The sequence below is a fragment of the Camelus bactrianus genome, chromosome 17 (genome assembly GCF_048773025.1).
Source record: "Camelus bactrianus isolate YW-2024 breed Bactrian camel chromosome 17, ASM4877302v1, whole genome shotgun sequence".
In the NCBI taxonomy this organism is placed as follows: domain Eukaryota; kingdom Metazoa; phylum Chordata; class Mammalia; order Artiodactyla; family Camelidae; genus Camelus; species Camelus bactrianus.
In genome coordinates, this window is record NC_133555.1 from 35462640 (window position 1) to 35489273 (window position 26634).

The 26634-nt window shown below is 42.2% G+C and overlaps 1 protein-coding gene across 2 annotated transcripts in view; it reads right to left on the bottom strand.

Annotated features, from left to right (window-relative positions):
* Positions 1-26634, bottom strand: part of PTPN23 (protein tyrosine phosphatase non-receptor type 23) — a 35241-nt gene that overhangs the window by 5095 nt on the left and 3512 nt on the right. For both annotated transcript variants that reach the window (XM_074345000.1, XM_074344999.1), the window contains exons 2-14: positions 19767-19841; positions 3595-3722; positions 3297-3373; positions 2582-2631; positions 2313-2444; positions 1981-2061; positions 1764-1895; positions 1631-1678; positions 1167-1223; positions 982-1040; positions 720-799; positions 489-603; positions 325-390 (exon numbers count right to left, since the gene is read on the bottom strand). In XM_074345000.1, the coding sequence (XP_074201101.1) occupies positions 325-390; positions 489-603; positions 720-799; positions 982-1040; positions 1167-1223; positions 1631-1678; positions 1764-1895; positions 1981-2061; positions 2313-2444; positions 2582-2631; positions 3297-3373; positions 3595-3722; positions 19767-19841 (1100 nt within the window). The remainder of the gene's footprint in view (positions 1-324; positions 391-488; positions 604-719; positions 800-981; positions 1041-1166; positions 1224-1630; positions 1679-1763; positions 1896-1980; positions 2062-2312; positions 2445-2581; positions 2632-3296; positions 3374-3594; positions 3723-19766; positions 19842-26634) is intronic.

Below are 26634 nucleotides of genomic sequence, written 5' to 3' on the forward strand. Positions count from 1 at the left end.
CCGATAACCCCTCACACGTGAAAGCAACCCTCTAGGGTGAGACTCCCACCACTGAAGCGAGGTCCGAGGTCCTAGCAGACGGCATATCAGCACCCCAACCCCCACCACAGAACATGTCCAGGGCACTACTGGTAATGGGATGTCCTCTTCTGAAGATGCACGAGTGACTCGCCTTACAAATCTAGCATACCAGACCCCTGAGCAGGGAGGGCAGAGTCGGGAAACCTGGTGGTACGAGACCACATTTCACTACTCTTCTTGTTACAGGCAGCTTGGGGAAACAGAGGCCTGGTGGGTACTCCCCCACGCCAGCCCTGCACTCACTCCAGGACCTCATTCTTCTCCTCAATCTTGGCCATCATCTCCCGAAGCAGCTTGGCCTTCTCCTCACTGCAGGAGAAGTGACAGAGCAGTTACTGGAAGCCTATGTCTCTTAAGACATCCCAACCCCACCTGTGCTACGAATAGGGCCTGCCCCTCCCACCCACCTGTACAGCGATGAGGCTTCGTGGGCAGCCATGGGTACCAGTTTGGCAAAGATGTCAGGGCCTGTAACAGCGGGGTCTGTGGGGTTCACTGGTAAGGGCTTCACCAAGGGGGCACCTGGGAGGCGGAAGAAGAATTGTGGAGACCAGGCCCACCCACACAAACGAGCCTGCCTCTGTTCTGTCCCATCTTCATCCCCTACTCCAATCCTGGGCCTTCCCTCAGTTTCAGACCTTTTACAGGCTGAAGGGTGTCCAGTGCTGGGACAGCCTCGTGGTAGATGAAATCATTGTCCTTCTTGGCAGAATTGTACCTGAGGGTCAGGAGAAGGGGGAGTGGTGATTCTTCAGCCATCACTAGGGATCCAGGACCTAACCTCCCATGTGGGCCACTGCTCTCCGGCCCTGCTGGCTTCCTCCCAACGATGCAGGCAGAGCACCAAGCCCCTTCCTAACAAGAAGGAACCAAAAGCCACCCCAAGTCCCAGAGACTCACTTTCCCCCGATGACATCCATGGCAAAGCGAAGTGCATCTTGCACAGTGTCAGGCTGGCCCTGTGGGGAGGGATGGGGGTGCTCAGCACCAACTGCAGCCAGTGCCAGGACACCCCTCGGCCCTGCCAGGCTTGCTCCTTATCCTCCCAGGCTCTGAGGGGCAGCCAGGCTCTTCCTCAGCTTTACCTTGGCCAGCTTGATGGCTTCATTGAGCTTGTCCAGGGCACTCTGGAAGTAGGCGACCTGTGATGGGGCAGCAGGCAAAGCCCAGTCCATCTTTCCCTGCTGGGACCCATACCTGCCACCCCACCAAGCCTGCCTGGCCACCAGGTGACCCATTAGAAGACAAGAAGCTGAGGAGGTAGGCAGGTGCCAGCCCAGCCAACAGCACCAAGGTTAGGGTCTATCTTACAGCTTCACCCTGCTCTGCCTCCCAGGTGACACCTCCAACCAGCCATCCCCTCTGAGGGATGAGAGCTGCACAGATGGGACAACACAAGAAACACCAGGCCTACAGCAGGGGGTGGTCAGGGACATGAGAGTTAAAGGCAGACAAGAGTGCCTTTCTGTAAGGGAAGGGACCTCACGAGGACTTCACTAACAAAGCTGGATCCAGTCCTGAGTCCCCTCCTCGCCTAGGGCTCACTCACCCGCTCCCCAAACTTCTGTTGCTCCTCAGCCTGCTTGCCCATATGTAACTAAGAAAGAAGAGACATCATTATTTCCTGAGCTGTGGCAACTCAACGCAGCCCAGCCCAGCCCCAGTGGCCACGGTGCCCTCACATGAGCCACAGCCGCAAAGTAGTAGATCTTCATCTGTACGAGCTTCTTCCAGTCCTTCTGGATCCGGCCCAGCAGCGAGGCAGTGTCAGGGTTCTCCAAGGCCCGGCATGCCTCCTTGTAGTAATCCACCACCTGGGAGCCGGGAAGTCGGGGACTGAGAGTGAACCAGAGGCCTGCCATCAGTCCCTTGAGAGCCACCGTCTACCCCCATTCCTACCTGTGCACTGATGCGGGCCACCAGAAAGCTCTTCCTGTTGTCCAACATGGACTTCTCCAGAAGGCACTCTTGAGCCTGGCCCTGGAACAGCAGGTGCAGATGCACTCCTCTCACCTGGAGGCCCCGCCCTGCCCCAGGGCAGACCACACGGATCCCCTCTTCATCCCGCCTCCCCTGCTCCAAGGAGCACAGCCCTGCTCCTGATCCACCTGGGGCTCAAAGCCTACACCCCTGCTTGTCCCTCACAGCCCTGTGCAGAGCCTGGCCTAGGATCCAGCCCTAACTATCTCCTCCCCTGGATTCAACTCAGCCCACCAAGGGCACCACCTCACCAGCATGAGGTTGACATTGAGAGTGAGGATCTGACGGCTCATGTCAACGCTGTAGGCGTGAGGGAAGTGCTCACGTAGGTAGGCGAAGGCACCTGCCGCACACTGGAAATGAGTGCAGGAGACCTTCATCCCCTGGGAGAGAAGAGGGGAGGCTGGCTAAAGGAAGAGCCTGTGCCCACTCCCACAGGGCAGGATTCACCCTCTGGAGGCACTCAGCACCCTTCCCTGGTTCTGTCCTGTGTCCCACCCACTGCCACTGTCCTCCTCACCTCCTCAGATACCCGCTTGTCCATGGCTCCCAGCATGGAGTGCAGCGCCCCTGGAGAGGCAGAGGAGGTGGGGTCAGCGCTAGCCCTGGGCTGCTCCCCAGGCTGCCCACACCTGTGTCCAGTGTAAGGCAGAGGGGTCAGTGTTGTCACCCATGATCAGGAAAACGGGTCCGAGGACTGGGACAGTTGGTCCAAGGACACCAAAGCTGGAGTAAACGGAGAAACTCAGAAGTCCAGTCAAGCCCCTCAGTCTCTTGCTCTGCACCAGGCACAGGTTGGGTGAAAGATGTCTATAGCCCCAGCCTACAGGTCCAGTCTCAGAGCCTCAGGGATGCCTACACAGGACTTGGGGCTCCTCAGGCTGAGGCTGAGCCCTCAGGGTTGATGGCAGGGCTGGTCTAGGCCAGCCTTGCTCTCCTGCCTGAAGCAGCCCAAAGCCACAAAGGGGGTCGGGGGGCTGTCCAGTCAAAGACAGGCCACCTATGAGGCAGCAACACTATGTGGCAGCTGGCCTAGCAGAGCCTTTCCCTAGCAGGGTGGCTCCCTGTGGCCCCGAAAAGAGGCATCAGCAGAGCCGTGGGGAGGGCAGTGGGAGGGTCAGAATCCAAGTGTCTTCCCTCCATCAGGCCCACTGCCTTCGTGGCCTCCTGCTGAGCTGAAATGGGGTTGAGAGGGCTGGGAGGTAGGACCATGGGGAAGGGGTTAGGCAGCTCACCAAGGTTATAGAGAATACAGGCTTGCTCGTACTTGATGTCCTCATGGGCCACAGACTTGCCTGAGAAGATCTCAGTCCTGTAGACAAGCCACTCCAGTTATCTTGAGGGAAGGAACTAGTGAAAGGACCTGCCTCTCCAGTGTGGGGTCAGAGGTAGGGAGGCCTGGGGAGGCCACACCAAGCTGCTCCCCATCCTAGGCAGCAAGGAAAAGGGGAGAGGCATCCCCACTACCCAGACACCCCTGGGCTGTCACAGGCATCCTCCAGGCTCCCCATAGCCCTGCCTACCAGCTCTTACCAAGTGACAGGAACAGCAGCCTCCTGGCCCGAGCCCATGGGGACCCGACTCTGCAGGTAGTGGAGCTGGCCCAGGTACTTGCGGAGGACGCTGCAGCCCTCAAAGTCCCTAGGGACACGAACAGCATTCTGGGAGACAGATGGGAAAAGCAGGCCTGTCATCAGCTGCGGTAGAGGACAGGCAGACCTGTCCAGCCACGTGCCCAGGAAATATGCATCAGAGCTGAGAGGCTGCACTCTTCAAGGGATCCAAAGAAAGCCCACAGCTACCTGCAGTCATTCAGCAATCATCCTACCAGCCAGGACTACTGGCCTGAATCAGTTCTACTTTTCTGGAAGATAGCTTAAAAAATGCTTTAAAGTTGGATGTACTTCATGTTTCACCCACAGTTCTGTTATCCAAAAATATATAGTAAGAGAGACCCAGCAAAGCAAATGCTTAGATGAACATGCAAGGATGTTTCTCAACAGCATTATTAACAGGGCCAAATACTGGATGCCACCAAAGCTTCCATTAAAGAGGATTGTTTAAATAAATTATGTCAAGGCTATCCACAAAAAAGAATACTTTGCAGCCACAAAAACTGAAGACAGGGATCTCTACTGATATGCTGAGATGTCCAAAACAGATTTATTGCTTGGGGGGGGGGTCATGTAACAGATGAGCAGCATAATTTCATTTTTGTAAGGTCATATGGATATTGCTATCCAGCCAGGTATACAGACAAAGAGGAAAAAATCTAGACAGTTATATACCAAAAAGTTAAGTGATTATGCCTGGCTAGTAGGGTTTTAAATTTATCTTATTCTATACATACATACAGAGACATATTTGATTCTTTATAGTGTTATATATTCTTTATATGAAACATTTCCAATTTTTACAATAACCGGTAAAGCTAGCCCCACTTTGGAAAAAAATAAATCAAAGCAAATGAACTCTCTGCTCAAACAGAACAGACAATATACCTTACAAGAAGCAGGTGCACAAAAAGTAGATGGGCTAGAAGCACTGTACAGACCGTCACCCCACCTGCTGGAGCACACCAGAGCCCCACACCAGGACTCCAGCAGCCGAGGGGCTCAGCAGAGAGCTGGCTGGCACAGGCTAGAAGAAATCCTTTAGGACAAGACACTGCAGAGCTGGGCTCTGAGCCTTCTGCCCCAGATGCTCTGAGAAGGGACACACATGCCCCTGGGGACCCAGAGCAGGAAGAGTCCAGCACTAGTTCCACTCAACACCACTTCCCGGCAGCATCTTGGGAAACTATCTCCTCTGTGGGCCTCAGTCTCCTGTTCCTGTGAACAGAAATTCTAAGCTCCCTTGTGGTGAGGCCTCTGGAATGCCCAGTGCAATGATACGGCATGTCACAGCCACACTGCTGCAGTGCCACCTCAAAGGGCCTGTCCCATATGCTGAGGCTTCTCAAATCTAGTCATTCTTATCACTGCCCTCCCCATCATACCTCCACCAAAATGAAACAACATAACACTTTCCATTTTTTAAAGTGGAGCCACATCCTAAGCAGTTACATGCCTGAAATAGCAGGCTTGATGTCCTAGCTACACATTTTAAAAATACTTACTAAAGCATATACAAAAAGATTAAAATAAAAAATGTTTGTTTTAACGAATATATGTATATTCATGTATGACTGAAGCATTGTGCTGTACACTAGAAATTGACACAACACTGTAAACTGACTGTACTTCAATTAAAAAAAAAAAAGTTTGTTTTGTACTTCCTAAAACCAATCTTTGGGAAACAAGAGAAGCAACCCCCTCAACACCCCCCCCCAACCCCCTCAGGTCATGGAGATCCACCTGCACCCTTTACTCCAACCAAGAATGCAGCCCCCTCTTGTTCCGCCCTGGCCTGTGACACTCTGTGATGAGCTGCATATGGCAGGAACAGAGCAGAACAGGAGAGGCTGAAAGAAAGCTCTGACCCACCACACCCTCTCCCTGACGCCTCCAACAACCCCTTACCCGACCTGTCAGTTTTATTCCCTATAATCACACAGCCAAAAATTTACTCCAGAGTACAAATGAAAAGTCTTCTCAGAGAACTATTCCAGGCCCAGTTTTACAGATGAGGAAACTGAGACCCAGAATCAGAAAAAAAGAATTGCCTACAGTTTCCCCAATTATATCCACCTTCAATTTCCACTGCAAAGAACTGAGTTATGGTAAAAAGTTAACTTCGCTTATGCTGTCTCTGCTTTCTATGTCTCTGTGCTTTGATTAATTTTCTGCAATTCACTGAAAACTAGACCACTGTTAGTTCTAAAATTGCTATAATAGTTCATTTAGTTATTCTATTTTATTTTCACTATTATACTGCTGAGTCTGGAAGCTTTCCTGGTCTGGTAATTTTTTTTTTCTTGAAATAATTATTATCAGTGTTCTATGTAAAAAGTTTGTCCTGTGGTTTCACTGAAGAAACACTGATCTAGCCCAATTCTCACACTGTTTCAATGAGTTGAGTTATTCAATGACTTGAGAGGAAAAGTGGCCATCCTACTGTCCTCCTATGAGCTCCATCTGTGCTGGGAACAGTCTCAGGTCTGGAGCTCTCTTGGGGGTGGCTCTCTCCAGACCGCTGCTCTGTGCATGCTGCCTGCCCTAGGCCATAAACCATCTGCCTCAGAAGGGATGGAAGACAATGCTCTGGAGGGTGTTTTGTGTGCATGTGCACTTGTGTGTGCAAAACAGCAGTAGTCTTACGGGTTAGGAACATCTCACTAGTCCTCAAACTGTTCAAATAAAATCTTTCTTTAAAAATTTTATGAGTATGAGGAGTATTCTGAGAAGGTGGTAGAGTAGGAAGCACCAGGAAATCCATCTACCCACCTAGATAACAACTGCACTGGCAGAACTATCTTGGAACTCTTAGAGTCTACTGAGGACTTGCAAACTTGCAGAGGAAGGTAGAGAGAATAAATTAGGTGGATTTCAGCCCTTAGCACAGAGGCAGCTACCCAGCACCCAGCCCTGTGCAGGCAGCCTTGCATATGTTCCTGCTGCAGCTTGCACACAGCCTTTGGAAGCCAGGGTGGGCAGTAAGGACTCTGTCCTCCAAATATCAGGGATCTCTGCTCTGAGTCAAAGGCAGATTTGAGCACATATATTAAAGAATTAGTGAAACTGAAGATAGGGCAACTGAAATTATCAAGTCTAAGGAAGAGAAAGAAAAAATACTGAAGTGAACAGAGCCTAAGGGACCTATGAGACACCGTCAAGTAGATCAACATACACATTGTGCAAGTCCCAGAAGAAGAGAAAGAAAAAGGGGCAGAGAGAGTATCTGAAGAAATAATGGCCAAAAACTTCCCAAATTTGATTAAAGAATATAAACATCCAAGAAGCTTAAAGAACTCCAAGTAGAATGAACTCAGAAACCCACACCAACACACATTATATTCAAACTGATGAAAGACAGAATCTGGAAAACAACATAAGAGCAGTACTCATCAAATACAAGGGATCCTCAATGAGATTATCCACAGATTTCTCATCAGAAACTATGGAGACCAGAAGGCAGTAGGCTGATATATTAAAAGTGTTAAAAGAAAAACACTGTCAACCAAAAATCCCGTATCTGACAAAACTAAGGAGAAATCAAGACATTCTCAGATAAACAAAAGCTGGGGGAATTCATCACCACTAGATCTGCTCTGCAGGAAATGCTAAAAGGAGTCCTTTAGACTGAAATGAAAGGACACTTGACAGTAACTTAAAGGCCATATGAAGAAATAAAGATCTTAGTAAAAGTACATCATACCTGGGCAATTATAAAAGCTTATATTATAACAATGGTGTATTACTCCGTTTTTTAAAGAATATCTTTTTAGTATATATAAACATGCCAATTAATTATCCCTGCTTTAGCGGAAAGATACAATCTCCTACAATTTGACACTGTAAATAAAAATTTTACTTAAACCCTCTTTTGTTATTCAAGCAGATAAAGTTATTTTTAACTACTTTAAAACAGGGTGGCAAGTGAGATAATTCACCTTTTTTTGACAATTTTCTCCTCCTAAGAAGAGTGTCATCTTTAAAAGTCAGGTAAGTTCCTCTACTTCAACATGATAAAGGCTAACTATGAAAACCCTTAGCTAACATCATACTAAATAGGTAAAAGACTGAAAACTTTTCCTCTAACACCAGGAACAAGACAAGGATGCCCATTTCCACCACTACAAGTATCACAGGACTAGAAGTCCCAACCCCAACCAGAGCACTCAGGAAAGAAGGAGAAATGTATCCAAATTAGAAAGGAAGAAGCAAAATTATCTTTGTTCACAGACACGAACTCATATGTAAAAAAACCCTAGAGACTACACAAAAAAAGTTAGAATTAATAAACAAATTCAGCAAAGCTGTAGGATATAGAATCAGTACACAAAAATCAGTTGTTTGTACACAATCATAATTAAAGAAAATTAAAATTTTTTCCATTTACAATAGCATCAAAAAGAATACATTACTTAGAAATAAATTTAACCAAAAAGGTGAAAGACTTGTATAGAGAAAACTACAAAACTACGCTGAAAGAAATTAAAGACATAAACAAAAGGAAAGACATCCTATATTCATGTATTAAGACTTAATATTGTTAAGGTGGCAAGCCTCCCAAAAGAAGAGAGACTTTTTTGGATTTAATGGGATTTAATGCAATCCGTATCAAAACCCCAATGGCAACTTGTTGCAGAAATAGAAAAATCCATCCTAAAAATTCATATGGAATCTCAAGGGGCCAGCACCCAAATAGCCAAAACAATCTTGAAAAAGAACAAAATTGGACATCCCACAATTCCTGATTTGAAAACCTATTACAAAGCCACAATAATCAAAATAGTGTGGTACTGGCATAAAGGCAGACATATAAACCAAAGGATAGACAGCCCAGAAATAAACCCTCAAATATGTGGTGTTATGGGCTGAATGGTGCTCCCTCATCAGTTCATATGTTGAAGTCCTAACCCCCGTATATCTCAGAATGTGACTGTACTAGGAGACAGAGCCTTAAAGAGGTAACTACAGTGAAATGAGGTCATACAGGTGAGCCCTAATGCCAATGACTGCATGCACAGAGGGACAATCATGTGAAAATATAGGGAGAAGATAGCCAAAAGGAGAAGTCAACCCTGCCAACACCTTGATCTTGGACTTCTGGTCTCCACAACTGTGAGAAAACTTCTGTTGTTTAAGCCAGTAGCCCATGGTACTTGGTTATGGCAGCCATGGCAAACTAATACACACGGTGAGATGATTTTTGACAAGGATGCCAAGACCATTCAATGTGGGACAGTCTTTTCAATATACGGTGCTGGGAAAACTAAATGTCCACACACGAAAGAATGAAGTTGGACCCTTATGTTATACCATTTACAAAAATAAACTAAAGATGGACAAAGACCTAAATATAAGAGCTAAAACTATAAAGTTCTTACAAGAAACAAGGGGAAAATCTTCATGACATTAAATTTAGCAATGATTTCTTGGATATAACTCAAAAAGCACAACAACAAAAGAAAAACTAGTAAATTGGACTACATCAAAATTTAAAACTTCAGAGCATCAAAAGGACGCAATCAACAAAGTGAAAAGGCAACGCATGGAATGGAAGAAAATGTTTGAAAATCATGTATCTGATAAGGGGTTAATACCCAGAAAATATAAACTCCTACATCTTAACAACAGAAACGTGATTCAGAAATGGATAAAGAACTTGAATTAACATTTCTCCAAAGAAGATTAACAAATGAACTATAAGCACATGAAAAGATACTCAACAACAATCATTAGAGAAATGCAACATCTAAACTACAGAGAGATACCACCTCACATTCATTAGGATGGCACCATCAAAAAAAAATATATCAGAAAATAACAAGCGCTAGCAAGGGTGTGGAGAAATTGGAACATTTGTGCACTGTTGGTAGGAATATAAAATGGTACAACTGTTGAAGAAACACGATGGTGGTTCCTTAAAAATTAAAAATATAACTGCCAGGGAGTTCTGGTCAAGATGGCGGAGCCGTAGGACCACGAGCTTGCCTCTCCTCACAACTACAATGAAACCACAACTGAATGCTAAACAACTATCGAAAAAAAGACTGGAACCTAGCAAAAGAGATCTTCTGCAACTCGAAACATAACAAGGGAACCACAGCAGGATGGTAGGAGGGCGTGCTCGCGATATAATTGGACCCCATACCCCCCTGGGTGGGCGACCCACAAGCTAAAGATTTGTTAAGTCACAGAGGCCCTCCCACAGGAGTGAGAGCTCTAAGCCCCACATGAGGCTCCCCAGCTTGGTTCCCAACATTGGGAAGAGGAGACCTCAGGACATCTGGTTTTGAAGATTAGGGGGGCTTGGCTCTGGGAGCCTCACAGGACTGGGGAAAACGGAGATTCCATTTGCTTGAGAAGCGTACACGGAAACTGACATGCACCAACTCCAAGGGCAGTGGCAATGATTTCATAGGAACCTGGGCCAGACCTGCCTGCTGGATTTGGAGGGTCTCCTGGGGACATAGGGGACAGGTGCAGCTCACTCAGGGGTCATAAAAGCTGGTGGCGGACATTCTGGGAGTGTCCATCTACATGAGCTTTCCTGGAGGCTCATATCTTGATTGGATCATTAGCACCAAGACCTTGCCCCACCCAACAGCCTGTAGGGAAGCCTCAGGCCAAACAACACGTACAGGGTGGGAACACAGCCACACCCATCTCAGACTTCCAAAGCCACAAAGGCCTCTAGACACAGCCATACCCACTAGAGGTCCAGGACCAAGCTTCACCTAGCAGTGGGCAAGCAATGGCTCCTGCTGCCAGGAAACCTGCATAAGCCTCTAGTTCAGCCTCATCCACCAGGGGCAGATACTAGAAATAAAAAAAACAATAATCTCAAAGTCTGTGGAAGGAATCCACAAACACATAGAAAGATAGGTGGCAAAGGAATATCTCCCAGGCCAAAGCACAAGATAAAATCCCAGAAGATGATATAAGTGATGAGGAGGTAGGTAATTTACATGAGAAAGAGTTTAAAGTAATGATGGCCAAGATGTTTAGAGAACTCAAGATGAATATAGATGCACACAGTCGAGTTTTTAGTAAAGAATTGTAAAATATAAAGAATACCCAGAGTTGAAGAATAAAATCACTGAAATGAACAATACACTAGAAGGAACCAAGAATGTATTAAATGAGGCAGAAGAATGATCAGTGAGCTAGAAGACATATCAGTGGAAATCACTACTTCAGAACAGAAAACAGAAAAAAGAATAAAAAGGAATGAGGATAGTTAAAGAGAATTCTGGGGTAATAATGAAGTGCTCTAATATTCACATTATAGGGGTCCCAGAAAGAGGAGAGAGAGAAAAGACCTGAGAAAATTTTGGGAGAGATAATCACCGAAAACTTTCCCAACTCGGGAAAGGAAAAAGTCACCCAAGTCCTAGAAGTGCAGAGAGTACCACAGAGAATTAACCTAAAGAGAAACACACTGAGGCACACAGTCATCAAACTGACAACAATTAAGGATAAGGAGAAAATATTAAAATTAGCAAGAGAAAAGCAACGAATAACATACAAGGGAACTCCCATAAGGTTATCAGCTGATTTTTCGGCAGAAATTCTATAGGCCAGAAGGGAGCGGCATGATATATTTAAAGTGATGCAAGGGGGAAACTTACAACCAAGAATATTCTATCCAGCAAGGCTCTCGTTCAGACTTGATGGAAAAATCAAAAGCTTCACAGATAAACAAAAGCTAAAAGATTTCAGCATGACCAAACCAGCTTTACAACAAATGTTAAAGGAACTTCTCTAGTCAACAAACCAGAAAAAAAAAAAAAAGAGAGAGAGAGAGACCTACAAAAGATTGCTTTGGTTGTTTGGGGTCTTTTGTGGTTCCTTCTAAATTTTGAAATTGTTTGTTCTGGTTCTGTGAGGAATGTCACGATATTTTGACGGGGGCTGCAATGATCTGTGGATTGACTTGGGTAGCGTGGCCATTTTGATAGTGTTGATTCTTCCAATCCAAGAGCACAAGAAATCTTTCCATTTCTTTGTGTCATTTCAGTTTTTAGAGTATAGGTAACCTCCTTGGTTAAGTGTTGTTTTTGATGTAATGGAAATGTCTCTGCCAGTTATAAAATTCTGGGTTTTGAAGTGAAAAAAATAAAAGTGAATGAAGGGCTACAAATGGCAAAATATCCTTCTTTTTCATGGGTGAGTTATATTCCGTTACATATATGTATATGCTGCATCTCCATTATCTATTCAACTATTGATGTGCACTTAGGATGCTTCCGTATCTTTGCAATGATAAATAATGTTGCTGTTAATAGCAGGGTATATGTATCTGTAAGTTAATTCTTATTTTGTGGTTGGCTTTAGTCCTTTGATAACTATGTAAGTTTAAAAAGCTAAAAGCTCTAAACATTCTTAGAAACAATGAACAGTATATATATGTAAACTAAAAAATATATGTGCAGTAAAAAAAAAATTTATCAAGCCATGAAAGACACAGAAGAAACTTAAAAGACGTATTACTAAATCAAAGAAGCCAGTCTGAAAAGGCTACAAACTGTACGATTCCAACCAAATGACATTCTGGAAAAGGCACAGCTACAGAAACAATAAAAAGATCATAGTTTCCAGGAGCTGGGGAAAAGGGAAGGAGGGAGGAATGAATAGATTGAGCACAAGGGATTTTTAGGGTGATGAAATTACTCTGTATGATACTATAGTGGTGGCTACATGTCATCATGCATTTGTCAAAACCCATAGACTGTACAACATCAAGAGTGAACCCTAATGTAAACTATGGACTTTGGCTGATAATAATGTGCCCATGTTGGTTCATTGACTGTACCAAACATGCCACACTACTGAGGGATGTTGAGGGTAGGGGAGTATATATGTGTGGGTGGCGAGGGCCACGTGCGAACTCTGTATTTTCTGCTCAATTCTGTTGTGAACCTGAAACTGCTCTAAAAGAATAAAGTCTATTAAATAAAAAATAAAACTGCCATGTGAGCCAACAATTCCATTTCTGAGTATATACTTAAAAGAATCAAAAGCTGGATCTTAAAGAGCTATCTGTACACCCACAGGCTCAATTAAATGTACACCATAGTGACATTATTAACAACAGGCAAAAGGTGAAGGCAACCCAAGTATCCCCGGATAAACAAACTGAGTGCATACTTACAATGGGATATTATTCAGCCTGAAAAAAAAAGAAGGAAGTTCGGACATGTCCTAAAACATGGATGAACCTTGAGAACATTATGCTGAGTGAAACAAGCCAGTCTGAGAAAGATAAATATTGTATGAGTCCACTTATATGAATTAAAGTAGCCAAATTCAGAGAGACAGAACATAGAATGGTGGTTGCCAGGGTCTGGGGGGAAAGGAAAATGGGGGTTTATTGTTTCATGGGTATAGAGTTTCAGTTTTGCAAGATGAAAGATTCTGGAGATTGGTTCCACAACAATGTAAATATACTTAACACTACTGAACTGTACACTTAAAAATGGTTAGGATGGCAATTTTTTTATCTGTATTTCGCCACAATGAAAAAAATTTTTTTTAATATTTCTACAAAGTCAGGTAAGTTCCCTGTAATAAGGCATCTAATGAATTACAAATACGTAACACATTTTTAATGTATTTATTTTCTGCACTGTTGTAAGCAACATGTTTCCTCTCGTGTTTTCATTAGAAGTCTGAGGGCCTGAAGTCTCTGCACTTGTTGGCTGAGCTTGGGTCCAAGTGATGTAAATATGTGCTGTAGAAATCAATAGCTGTTAGTATTTTGTTGTCTATCACTGACTGTACACCAATGCAGCCACCCCTGCAATAAATCAGTAGTATCGGTGACTGTTTTTAGTATATAACCGACCTGTTAGTTTTGGATACATTTTCAATTAAGCTATCGACATTTTCTATGTCAGTTATTCAGGAGTTAGTACCAGTAGTAACTGGTAACTTCAACCAAACCCAGAAATATATGAATAATATATCCATTCAGAGGATCTGTGATGGACTCATATGCTGCTCCATTAATCGGAGCCTTCTACTGCTCAAACTCTTGGGCAAAGTTTTCAAAAGTGAAAAAAGCAAACTGGCACTTGACCTTGATAAAACTGTTTCCAACTCTTTTACAACACTGTAGGCAGCAGAATAGGTTCTTGCTTGAGAACTAAGTCTACATCGTATCTCCTAGATCAGATTTGCAAACCTGTTACTCCAGTAACAGTGTCTCTATGAAAAACCATGGCACAGATGATTGGGGCAGGACCATAACTGCCTCAGGAGGCTGAGACACGTGGAAATGGAAGAATGAAGGCCTCACTCAATACACTGCCAAACAGAACCACTACTCCAGCAACACAATCTCTGCATCCCACACGAAGTCACGCATCCTGTTTTCAGGATTTGGCTCCCCAGACCTCTTCTGTGTCACTGGAGACTCAGCTTAATGCCACTGGTGTCACACCACTGCCTTTCTGATCAAGGAGTCTTATTTAAAATCCCACAGAACTCCACAGGAACTTTGTGGGTGTTTGCTGCTGAATCTACAGTGCCTAGAATAGTACTTGAGATTAAGAAAGAATTCAGTATAACACCCTATACAAAAATGAACTAAAAATGGATTAAAGACTTAAATGTAAGACCAGATACTATAAAACGCCTAGAAAAAAACACAGGCAAAACACTCTTGGACATAAATCAAAGCAGTATGTTTTTTGAACCAGCTTCTGGAAAAATACAAATAAAAGCAAAAGTAAACAAATGGGATCTAATAAAACTTAAAAGCTTCTGCAAGCTAAGGACACCATCAACAAAATGAAAAGACAATCTACAAAATGAGAGAAAATATTTGCACATGATGCGAACAACAAGGAAATAATTTTAAAAGTATACAAAGAGTTCATACACCTTAATATAAAAAAACAAAGTAACCCAATCAAAAAATGGGCAGAAGACCTAAACAAACATCTCTCCAAAGAGGACAAACACATGGCCATCAAGTGAGAAAAGATGCTCGATAATTGTTGGAGAAAGGCAAATCAAAATTACAATGCGTTACCACCTGAAACAAGTCAGAATGGCCATGACTGAAGAGTCTACAAACAATAAATGCAGGAGAGAGTGTGGAGAAGAGGGAACCCTCCTACACTGTTGGTGAGCATGTAGTTTGGTTGCAGCCATTACGGAAAACAGTATGGAGATTCTTCAAGAAACTCAAAATAGACTTACCATATGATTTAGCAATCCCACTTCTGGATACATATCTGGAGGGAACTCTAAATTCCAAAAGATACATACACCTCAATGTTCATAGCAGCAAAATATACAATAGCCAAGATATGGAAGCAATCTCAACGTCCATGGACAGATGCCTGGATAAAGACGTTGTGGTGTATTTATACAATGGAATAGTACTCAGTCTTAAAAAAGAATAAAACAATGCCATTTGCAGCAGCATGGATGGCCCTAGAGATCGTCATTCTAAGTGAAGGAAGCCAGAAAGAGAAAAATACCATATGGTATCACTCATACGTGGAGTATTAAAAAAAAAAAAGAAAAAAAAAGGGGAAAAAAAGGACACTATGAACTCATCTACAAAACAGGAGCAGACTTGCAGACATAGTAAACAATCTTATGGTTACTGGGGAAAGGTGGTGGGAGGGGATAAATCTGGGAGTTTGAGATTTACAAATGTTAGACACTATATATAAAAATAGATTAAAAAAAGTTTCTTCTGGATAGCACAGGTAATCATGTTCAACATATGGTAATAACCTTGAATGAAAAAAAACCCAGGAAAACAAATATATGTATGTATATGTATGACTGAGACATTGTGCTGTACACCAGAAACTGACACATTGTAATTGACTGTACTTCAATGTAAAAAAGAAAAAAGAAAAAGAAAAAGAAATAAAAGGGATCCAAATTGGAAAATGAGATAAAACTGTCACTATATGCAGATGACATGATACTGTATACAGAAAACCCTAGAAGCTCCACACAAAAACTACTAGAGCTGATAAAACAATTCGGCAAGGTAGCAGGATACAAGATTAACATACAAAAATCAGTTGCATTTTCTTTACACTAACAGTGAATTAGCAGGGAAAGAAAATACAGAAACAATCCCTTTTAAAATTGCATCCCAAACAATAAAATACTCAGGAAGAAATCTGACCAAGGAGGTGAAAGACTTACACATGGAGAACTACAAAACACTGCTTAAGGAAATCAAAGATGACATAAAGAAATGGAAAGATATCCCATGCTCTTGCACTGGAAGAATCAAATTATTGTTAAAATGGCCATAGTGCCCAAGGCAATCTACAGATTTAATGCGATCCCTATCAAATTACCAGAACATTTTTCACAGAACTAGAACAAACAATCCTAAAATTTATATGGAATCACAAAAGACCTGGAATTGCCAAAGCAATACTGAAGAAAAAGAAGGAAGCTGGAGGAATAACCTTCCCAGACTTCAGACAATACTACAGAGATATAGTGATCGAAACAGCAGGGTACTGGCATAAAAACAGACATATGGACCAATGGAACAGAACAGAGAGCCCAAAATTAAATCCACAGACCTATGGTCACTTAATCAAAGGAGGCAACAATATACAATGGAGAAAAGAGTCTCTTCAACAAGTGGTGTTGGGAAAACTGGATCACAGCATGTAAATCAATGAAGGGAGAACACACCCTCACTCCATACACAAAAATAAATTCAATATGGCTTAACGACTTAAATAGAAGGCAAGACATGATAAATCTCCTAGAAGAAAACATAGGCAAAACATTCTCTGACATAAATCGTAGCAATGCTCTCCTAGAGCACTCTCTACCCAGGCAACCAGGCAACAGAAATAAAGGCAAAAATTAACCAATGGGACCTAATGAAACTTACGAGCTTTTGCACAGCAAAGGAAACCGTAAGCAAAACAACAACCTACGGAATGTCACAAAATACCTGCAAATGATGAGACTGACAAAGGCTTCATTTCCAGAACCTATAAACAGCTCATACAACTTAACAACAACAACAACAACAACAACAACCCCAAACAACCCAATCCAAAAAATGGGCAGAGGACCTAAACAAGCAATTCTCCAGTGAAGACATACAAACAGCCAAGAGGCACATGAAAAAATGCTCAATATCACTAATTATCAGAGAAACTAAATTAAAACAATAATCTGATAACACTTCACACCACTCAGAATGGCCATCATTCAAAAATCCATGAACTCAAAAAACTAAAAATTCACTTACCATATGATCCAGCAATTCCACTCGTGGGCATATGCCCAGAAGGAACCTTGATTCAAAAACACACCTGCACCCCAATGTTCATAGCAGCACTATTTACAATAGCCAAGATATGGAAACAACCTCGATGCCCATCAACAGATGACTGGATAAAGAAGTTCTGGTATGTATGTATGTATATGTGTACACACACACACACACACACAATGGAATACTGCTTAGTCACAAAAAAGGATAAAATAACTTCATTTGCAGCAACCTGATGTCCCTGGAGAATGTCATTCTAAGTGAAGTAAGCCAGAAAGAAAGAAAAATACTATGTGAGGTCACTCATATGTGGAATCTAAAAAAAAAAAAAAAAAAAAGAAAGAAAAAGAAAAGAAAAAGACAAATGAACATAAATACAAAACAAAAACAGATTCATAGACATGGAATACAAACTTGTGGTTGTCAGGGGGAGGGGGGTGGGAAGGGATGCACTAGGAGTTCAAAATTTGTAGATACTGACAGGTATATATAGAATAGGTAAACAAGATTATACTGTATAGCACAGGGAAATATATATAAGATCTTGTGGTAGCTCATGGTGAAAAAGAATGTGACAATGAATATATGTATGTTCATGTATAACTAAAAATTGTGCTCTACACTGGAAATTGACACAATATTGTAAGCTAACTATAACTCAATAAAATAAAATTTAAAAAAAGAAAAAAAAGAAGTTGTGGTATATTTATACAATGGAATACTACTCAGCCATAAAAAAGAATAAAATAATGCCATTTGCAGCAACATGGATGCTCCTGGAGAATGTCATTCTAAGTGAAGTAACCCAGAAAGAGAAAGAAAAATAGCATACAATATCCCTCACAGCTAGAATCTAAAAAGACAAATGAACTTATATATAAAACAGAAATAGACTCAAAGATGTAGAATACAGACTTGCGGTTGCCAGGGGGGAGGGAGGTGGGAAGGCATAAACTGGGAGTTCGAGACTTAAATATACTAATATACATAAAATAGATAGACAGGTTCATACTATATAGCACAGGGAAATGTATTCAGTATCTTGTAGTAGCTGACGGTGAAAAAGAATGGGAGAATGAATATGTGTATGTTTGTGTGTGGCTGAGGAATTGTGCTGTACACCAGGAGGTGACACAGCATTGTAAACTGACTACAAATCAATTAAAAAAAAGGGGGGGGGGGAGTTTCCTCTGTATAGCCAGGGAATCATGTTCAATATCTGGTAATAAATGAAAAAATTGAGAAAAATGAAAAAAAAAGGAAAACAAATATATGTATGTATATGCATGACTGGGACATTGGGCTGTACACCAGAAATTGATAACATAACTGACTGTATTTCAATTAAAAATAAAAAAAAAAGGAAAACTATACTGAGAAGCCTGGGCGGGGGGACTGTAGAAATGCAGAAGAAAGCAACCTCACAAAGATGTTAACTCTATCTAATCAATATATAAATTTTATGAGCTCACCAAATTCCCAACATAATTTTGTGAAACTTGACAAAAAGATTCTAAGTCCTTTTGAGAAATATTCATGTGAGAATAAATATGGAAAAGTTGAAAAAAAAGTGATTTTCAGGAATTAGTCTTATCATATAGTAAAATATATAATAGATTCAATACTTCAAATATCATGGGCCTGGCAGAAGAAGATGGGTGATGGCAGAGAACAGGACATTCTGAACAGATCTAAAATACACATAAGAATTCAGCACAAGAGTGTTCTGAAACAATAGAAAAACATACAGAGAAAAAGTATAAACCTTCCCTTACATATCATACACTTAAATAAATGTGATATAAAGATTTAAGTAACAACCAGAACCATGTAAATACCAGAGGGAGAATATCAGTAGCTGTTCACACCTTATTTGGGTGACAAAGTTTCTTAACTGCATATAAAAAGGCAGATACAGTAAAAGGAAAGATGAGATGGATCTGATTCATAAACATTGAAATATGTATATGTAAAATCTGAAAGTCTGCATTAAAAATACAATAAACAAAAACAATTGTTTGAGAAAAATACTTGAATCATGTGAGACAAAGGACAAATCACGTGAGTCATTAATGTATGACTGAGTCTTATAAATTAGTGAGAAAACAGGTGTAACACCCTGACAAAAAAATGGACAAAGGACATTAACAGACAATCCCCTAAAAGAAGATACTTAAACACATTAACAACTACTGTGAAAACTTAACTATTAGCCAAATAACCAAAAATTAAAATTAACCATACTTTCCACCTATCAGACTAACAGAACTGAAAGTAACAGCAGAAGCCGGTGCTTACCCTGCTGGGGGTGTAAACCAAAACAAGCATCTTGTTCACCCACTAATTCCTACAGAAATAATCCTATTGATGTGCAAGGGTGCACAGACTTGGATAATATTTTAAATGGTGACAAAATGAAATACCTTAATGATCTCCAAGATGAGACTGATTAAATTATAGTGCAATATAATGACTGTGGGCCATTAAAAATACTGTTGTATGCTCATTGATACAGAAACAAATCCACAATGCTAAGTGAATAAGGCAGGCTACAGAAGCAGTATAGGTGATGTATGATCCTACTATGGTTTTATGTAGTATACATAAATACAATTTTAAAATATGTGAACAAAAAATTATGAAAAGGGTTTTTCTTTTTGCTTTTTATTTTAGTATTTTCATTTTTTTCTGTCATTAATTTTGCTAATTTTATGGAGGAGCACTAAATTAAAATGAGAACACAGGTCCAGGTGGTTTCTTTACTTCCCTATCAAACCTATTCTGCTTATGCCTGCAAATCAATACTATCCTCCTACCTGTCTGAGCAACTCCAGCTTCTTCAGTTCCTCATTGTAGGCTTCTGGATTCTCGCCATAATTCTTCAGGACAAACTAGGGAGAGAGAGAAGATGGTAAACCAGGGATAGAGAAGACTCCCCTGCTCCCACCCCTGCCCTGAGTCCTTGGCAATCACCAGTCAGGGCTCACGACTGAGTCCAGACCCACAACCACAAGCCCATCTCCTGGACCACCAGGAACTCGACCTCAATAATGGGGCAGTGCCAAGATTATGACCAGAGAACCTCCTCCTTTGAGCAAAGTGGAAAATAAGACTGGACAACCTGACTGATGTTCATCATGCTGCAGCCCTCTCTGCAAAGACCCAGACTCTGCCAGCTCAGGAAGCCGGGGAACTTAACTAACTGAAAGGGGATCCTACTGAGCATCCCAAAGTGGGCCACAAATTCAAGCCTCCCTGAAGCACTGGGCCCTGCTGTGTTCTGGGGATCACAACCATAACCCTGACCCAAGAGCAGATGTAGGAAGAGACACCAAAGAAGAGGCAGAGTGTGAGGCCTCCTTCACTGGCCCACCCTCCCAGCTGGGAAAGGGTACCACAGAAACAAGTGACCCACAGCGTCCTCACAGGTGAGGAAAGGTCTGTGGACGTATGATGGCAATGACCCAGACGGGAGAACAGGAGGAGGGAAGGTCAGTGCCCACCTCAGAGAGGGGACTGGCATGCTTGCCCACGACAGCACTCACTACCTTGGGAGCTGACTATCTTGGACAGCGAGGATACTCACCAGCCTGGAAGCATGGCCTGGATCAAAGGGTCCCTTGTTGGCCTAAAAGATCAACAGACTAAGGCCGCAGCAACTACTCCTGTGGCAGTACCTGCTGCCTGGTGTCTGGGTTAGCAATGTAGGGGGGCCAGATCCACTCCTTCCACAAACACTAAGGGCACCAATGCCCAACTCACAAGGTCCCTGAAGGCCCTATCCAGTTTGTGAGATGGCGAAGGAAAGCAGCTGCACAGGCTGAGAACAGGTGACCTGCTCTGTTCAGTAGCACACTTACACCATGTCTACGGCCTACCGACCTTTCCTAGGACCTAGGACACATGGCTAGGCTGTGTGCCAACTCCTACCTGCCTGGCAGGGAAAGGGAGAAGGGGGACAAAACGGATGCTACTGATGAATTTATTTCAGCACCATCTGGCCACGTTCCAAACCTATGACCCTAAACCCTCTTCTGTTGGTTTTACCTTCTGAAAGTTCCCTATCCACCTGACCACCCGACCACCCGCCTGGACATTCCATCCCTTCAAATCCACCCCTTACCTAGTGACCAGATTTGTCTTTCTAACACAACTCTGATGTCACCTCTAACTTTAAACCCTTCTGAAACACACAACCCCTTGGGGAAAAAATAAACTAAAACCTGCTCTTCTCAGGATACTGACAATATGGGAAATGACTTGTAATTTAAAAACAAAAATTGTAATCTGAAAAAGCTATGCAACAGTGGCTCCCCCAAACCTCCAGGACCAAATCTAATCTCCCCAGCACAGAGTTCATGGCCCTTCACAACCTGTTCCCAACAGCCTTCAGCTCCCAGGGACACTCAGCGAACAGTACTTTGGAATTACTGCTCTCAGGTCTCAATGCTTATCCATATGTTCTCCCTGTCTTCTCAAGTTTCAGCTGAAACGTCACTTCCTTGAATGTTAGCTGCTGCCCAACCCACATTCTGAACATGCCTCCACCAGACCGTGTGCCTCACAGCAGGGTCATACCAGTGACCACTCCCACTGCAAACAGTAAGTGTATCAGGAACAGCAGGGACCTGATTAGGTGTGTTGGATACTCAGCAAATGGTTGCCTTTACAGGAAATGCAGAGGATGGATGAACAAATTGAATCAATACTGAAGGAGACACTCAGAAAAACTGAGAAGATGGGACATTTTACCCAAAAATTAACTCAGTCTCTTTGAAAAAACAGTATCATTAAGGGGGCTGGTAGGGAGAAGACTATTCTGGATTAAAAGAGATGAAAAAAACAAGAACAACCAAAACCATACTGGGACCCTGACTGGAACTGAGTTTGAGGGAAAAAAAATGATAAAAAAAAAGGTACTGGGTGGAATCTAAAAAAAAAAAAAACAAAAAAACAAAGCATAAATACAAAACAGAAATAGATTCACAGACATAGAAAAGAAACTTGTGGTTGCCAAGGGGGCAGAGAGTGGGAAGAGAGACTGGGATTTCAAAATTGTAAAATAGATAAACAAGATTATACTGTATAGCACAGGGAAATATATACAAGATCTTCTGGTAGCTCACAGAGAAAAAAATGTGACAATGAATATATACATGTTCATGCATAACTGAAAAATTGTGCTCTACACTGGAATTTGACACAACATTGTAAAAGGATTATAAATCAATAAAAAATGTTTAAAAAAATGTACTGGGGACAATAGGTAAAATTTAAATACAAATCACACTAGAAAATTTTTGTGGATTTCCTTTGGTATGATGATAATATTGTGGTTATATAAGAGAATATCCTCTTAGGATGTGCCAAGATGTGTACGACTTACTTGCAAAGGTTCATGGGACGTATACACACTCATATGTATGCATGTGTATATACAAGTGTGTGTATATATACAGACAAAGAGAGAGAGAAAACACAATGGTGCAATGTAACTATCAAAATTAGGAAAAGAGAATTTGGGTGAGCACTGCGTTATTCTTTCAACTTTTCTGTTGTGTCTGAAATCTGGAAAACAAATGTTTTAAGAGTTGCTGAGTAATGATAAATGCTGGAGAGGCTGTGGAGAAAAGGGAACCCTCTTACACTGCTGGTGGGAACGTAGTTTGGTGCAGCCATTGTGGAAAACAGTATGGAGATTCCTCAAAAGACTAAAACTAGACTTACCATATGACCCAGTAATCCCACTCCTGGGCATATATCCAGAAGGAACCCTAATTCAAAAAGACACCTGCACCCCACTGTTCATAGCAGCACTATTTACAATAGCCAAGTCATGGAAACAGCCTAAATGTCCATCAACAGATAACTGGATAAAGAAGATGTGGTATATTTATACAATGGAATACTATTCACCCATAAAAACGACAACATGCCATTTGCAGCAACCTGGATGTCCCTGGAGAATGTCCTTCTAAGTCAAGTAAGCCAGAAAGAGAAACAAAAATACCATGAGATCACTCATATGTGGAATCTTAAAAAAAAAAAAGAAAGGCGACAAATTAACTTAAATATAAAACAGAAACAGACTCATAGACATAGAATACAAGCTTGTGGTTGTCACGGGGGAAGAGGATGGGAAGGGACAGACTGACAGTTCAAAATCTGCAGATACTGACAGGTATATACAGAACAGATAAACAAGTTTATACTGTATAGCACAGGGAAATATATACAAGATCTTGTGGTAGCTCATGGTGAAAAAGAATGTGAAAATGAATATATGTATATTCATTTATGACTGAAAAATTGTGCTCTCTATCGGAAATGGACACAACATTGTAAACTGACCATAACTCAATAAAATAAAAACAATTTTTAAATTAAAAACAATTAAAAAGAAAAAAAAAAGAGTTGCTGAGCTAAATGGTACCTAAAAAACACTTTCCCCTACATCAGCAGTTCTTAACCTCCTGCAGGGCCTTTGATAATATGATAAAAGCCATAAAAAAAAAATCTCCCTACAAGTATTCAACTATGCATAAACACAAAGATTTGCCAACAAGTTTAGGGGGTTCACAGATACTATGAATTCCATTCACAGGCTCTTGGTTTACAATCCTCACTCTGATCTAGCCAACCTCCACCCCCATCCAATCCACAAATACAAAATGTGGCCTGAGGTATAGGGTAAAACTTGACTATCTAAATGGGAACATGTTCTTTCTTTGATTAAATCCCTTTTAGTAAGAGATTTCCGTTTGTTCACTCTGAGGCTAGAGAGAAGTAAAAGCAGAGCCTAGAGGCCCTGTGGGATAGAGGCCAAAGGGATTAGAAGAATATGAGAGTCCTACAAACAAGGCTTCACCTGACATCGCTAATAACATCTGTTCCTGCTGGTCACACAATGGTGAAGGAGAAAGAGACGCTGTCTCCACCCCCAGCAAACTGCCCCTAGAGGAAACCTTCTACCTGCCACATTCCTCCTCCAAGTACAGCAGAAAACACTTACTGAACTCCTACACACAGGCCAGGCACTGTGCCTAGTGCCTAATTAAGTCACTCAATCCTAACAACAACCCAAAGAGATAGACAGACATCATCATCACCATTTTACAGATGAGGAAATGAGGAAACTGAAGCAAGGAAGTGAGGGCATTTGCTGAGGTCAAAGCACTAGTAACTGATGGGGGAAATGACTGAGTCCAGGCATTTAGGCTCCAGAGCCCATGTTCTTAACCACACATTAGACCAATCCATTTCTATTTTTAAAATATGGTTTTCATAAATAACTAAAAAGTGGGAAGAGAAAATGAATCTCTGGCCACACACAGTGAGTCAGTGGAGCAGACAGATTATTTTTTAAACTCGAATGAAATTTCTATGACTTGATCACTCCCCCTACTGAACAGAGGAAAGAGGCAGCTGAAGGTTCTGGGATAAAGGATAGAGACCATCTCTCAGTCTCTCTGTAGTAGAGCTCAGAACAAGGTCTGGCCAGGATCTGAGAAGGAAGGCCCAGCAGCAGGTAGAGTCTGGGCCTTGGCACCAAGGATCAAGAAAAAGAAACTAGAAGACACTGACAAGACCTCAGCACACCCACACAACTACCAGTCGGTTGTGATTGGGAGGACCATGGAACATCCAGAGCCCAGCCAGGCTTCAGATTTACTGAGGGAACAATGAGACCTATGAACAAGTCTATGTTCATTTAGAGTATGTCCAGGGTTCAGAACCACTGTGGGAGCCAGGGTGGAGGGAAGGAAGGGAGTTACAATGAAACAGCATGGAAAGACCATTTCCAGAGAGACATACCAAGACAGAGTATGTCCTGACTTCTGCCCCTGGGCTGCTGTGAGATCTAAGCTTGGTTTTTCTTCTGTAAAATGGGTTCACATTATTTGTATTACCCCTACGTCTAACAGAGCTGTCATGGGACTCAATCTATTTCCTCAACAGAGAAAGAAGATGCTAAGATGAAAATACAGTTACTGTATGTCAAGATCTGTACTAGCAACTCACATAACGTGAACTCTTGATTCCCACAAGCTTATGAAGTAGTCGTTCCATGTTACAGGTGAGAAAAGTGAGGACCAGATTAGTGATGTAATCATTTGTAGCAGCTGGAAGTCACCCAGCTCTTAAGTCCAAGAGGTGGGACCTAAACCAAAGTCTGTCTGACTCCAGTGTCTATATTATTTCCATGATGCTACTCTGCTCTTTTACTGAACAACACATAGCACAGAATTCTGTAGGTAGATGCAATCGTTGGAAATATCCATCCTGGGTCCTGCCACTCTTCTGCAGATTAGAAAAATAGGAACCAGAGATGAGCAATGGCAGTGCTAGAATTTCAAGCCAGACTTCCTGACTCTTGGCCCAGGTATATTCCTTTTGTGTCACTTTCTCTGTGTCACTTTCTCTGGTACTAGCATGTTCTCATTCTTCTGTGTATGTTTTTTTTTTTCTGGATGATGAGTGTGTTTAGCTTTTGCTCTTAATTTGATATAACATCTTGGAATTTCATGGTGCTAATTAAAGCAACAACTCAAGAAGAAAAGGCAATAAAAGGCATCACAAGTGTAAGTATTACATTTATTCACCATATGCATTATATTTCTTTTTTCTCCACTTGAAGGACTGACTGAAATATAGGGAATTCCTTGGGCTGGTCTACATAAAATTGAGTCCCACATACAGTATTGTTAATTAATGCAATGTATGTTCTGCTACTGAATTTCAAATGAGATTAATTTTATTCAGAGAAAGGAGTATTACTACCAAGAGAAATCTTTATCTCCTTGGTATCAGCAAGCCTAAAACCAAATTACAGGCCAAGAGCATCAGGAATGAGAAGAGACCTTCATCCTCACCTAATCTAAACCCTACATAACACTCAAGGCCTCTCTCCTACATCTCTTCTGAACGGCCCCTCGACCTGTCTGAACAACACTAGTGAGGACGACCCAAGTTATATCCTCTGGAGGGTACTAGAATTAGACTAGGTCATTCAATGAACACTTGTTAAGCACTCCCTACACACAAGTATTCATTACTCCCCAAGTAAAGAAAAGAATCTGGTGTGAAATGGGATATAGGGCTTTTGTGTATGAGATTAAAGTCAGAGGAATGAACTAAACAATCCAGGTCACCTGGACCTGGGGCCATTCTGCTGTAAACTCAAGGGGGCAGACAGCCTCAAGCAGCCTGGCTCTGTGACTCCAAACCTGTGATAAGAGGTATGTGAGGTCACCACCACAGGCAACGTCCTGTGCTCCTCACTGCCAAGGAGCCAGGCATTTTTAGGCTCTGATCGTCTCATTTTCCCATATATGTGTGGGACAAGTTTTTCAAAAGTCAGCTGTTCCATGGGAAATCTGGAAGGGGGAGATGGAGTCCACAAACCTGAAAACGAGGCTCTACCTAAGTGTGAATAAAATGAACAGTAAGAAGCAATAAGAACGTACACTCTGTGGTGCAGGTCAACTGAACGAGAGGAGCAGTAAGACCGGTCAGAATTTGGAGGAGGGTGGTGCAACTGCCAGGCAGCTAAAGGGACCCTGAATAGGTATGGTTCAATCTGGGTGATGAACAGGAGGAAAGGAACTCCAGTAAGGATCAGAACAAAGACAATGACCAGATATGGAAGGAAAGAGGCTGAAAGTTCCTATGGGAGAGGCCTAG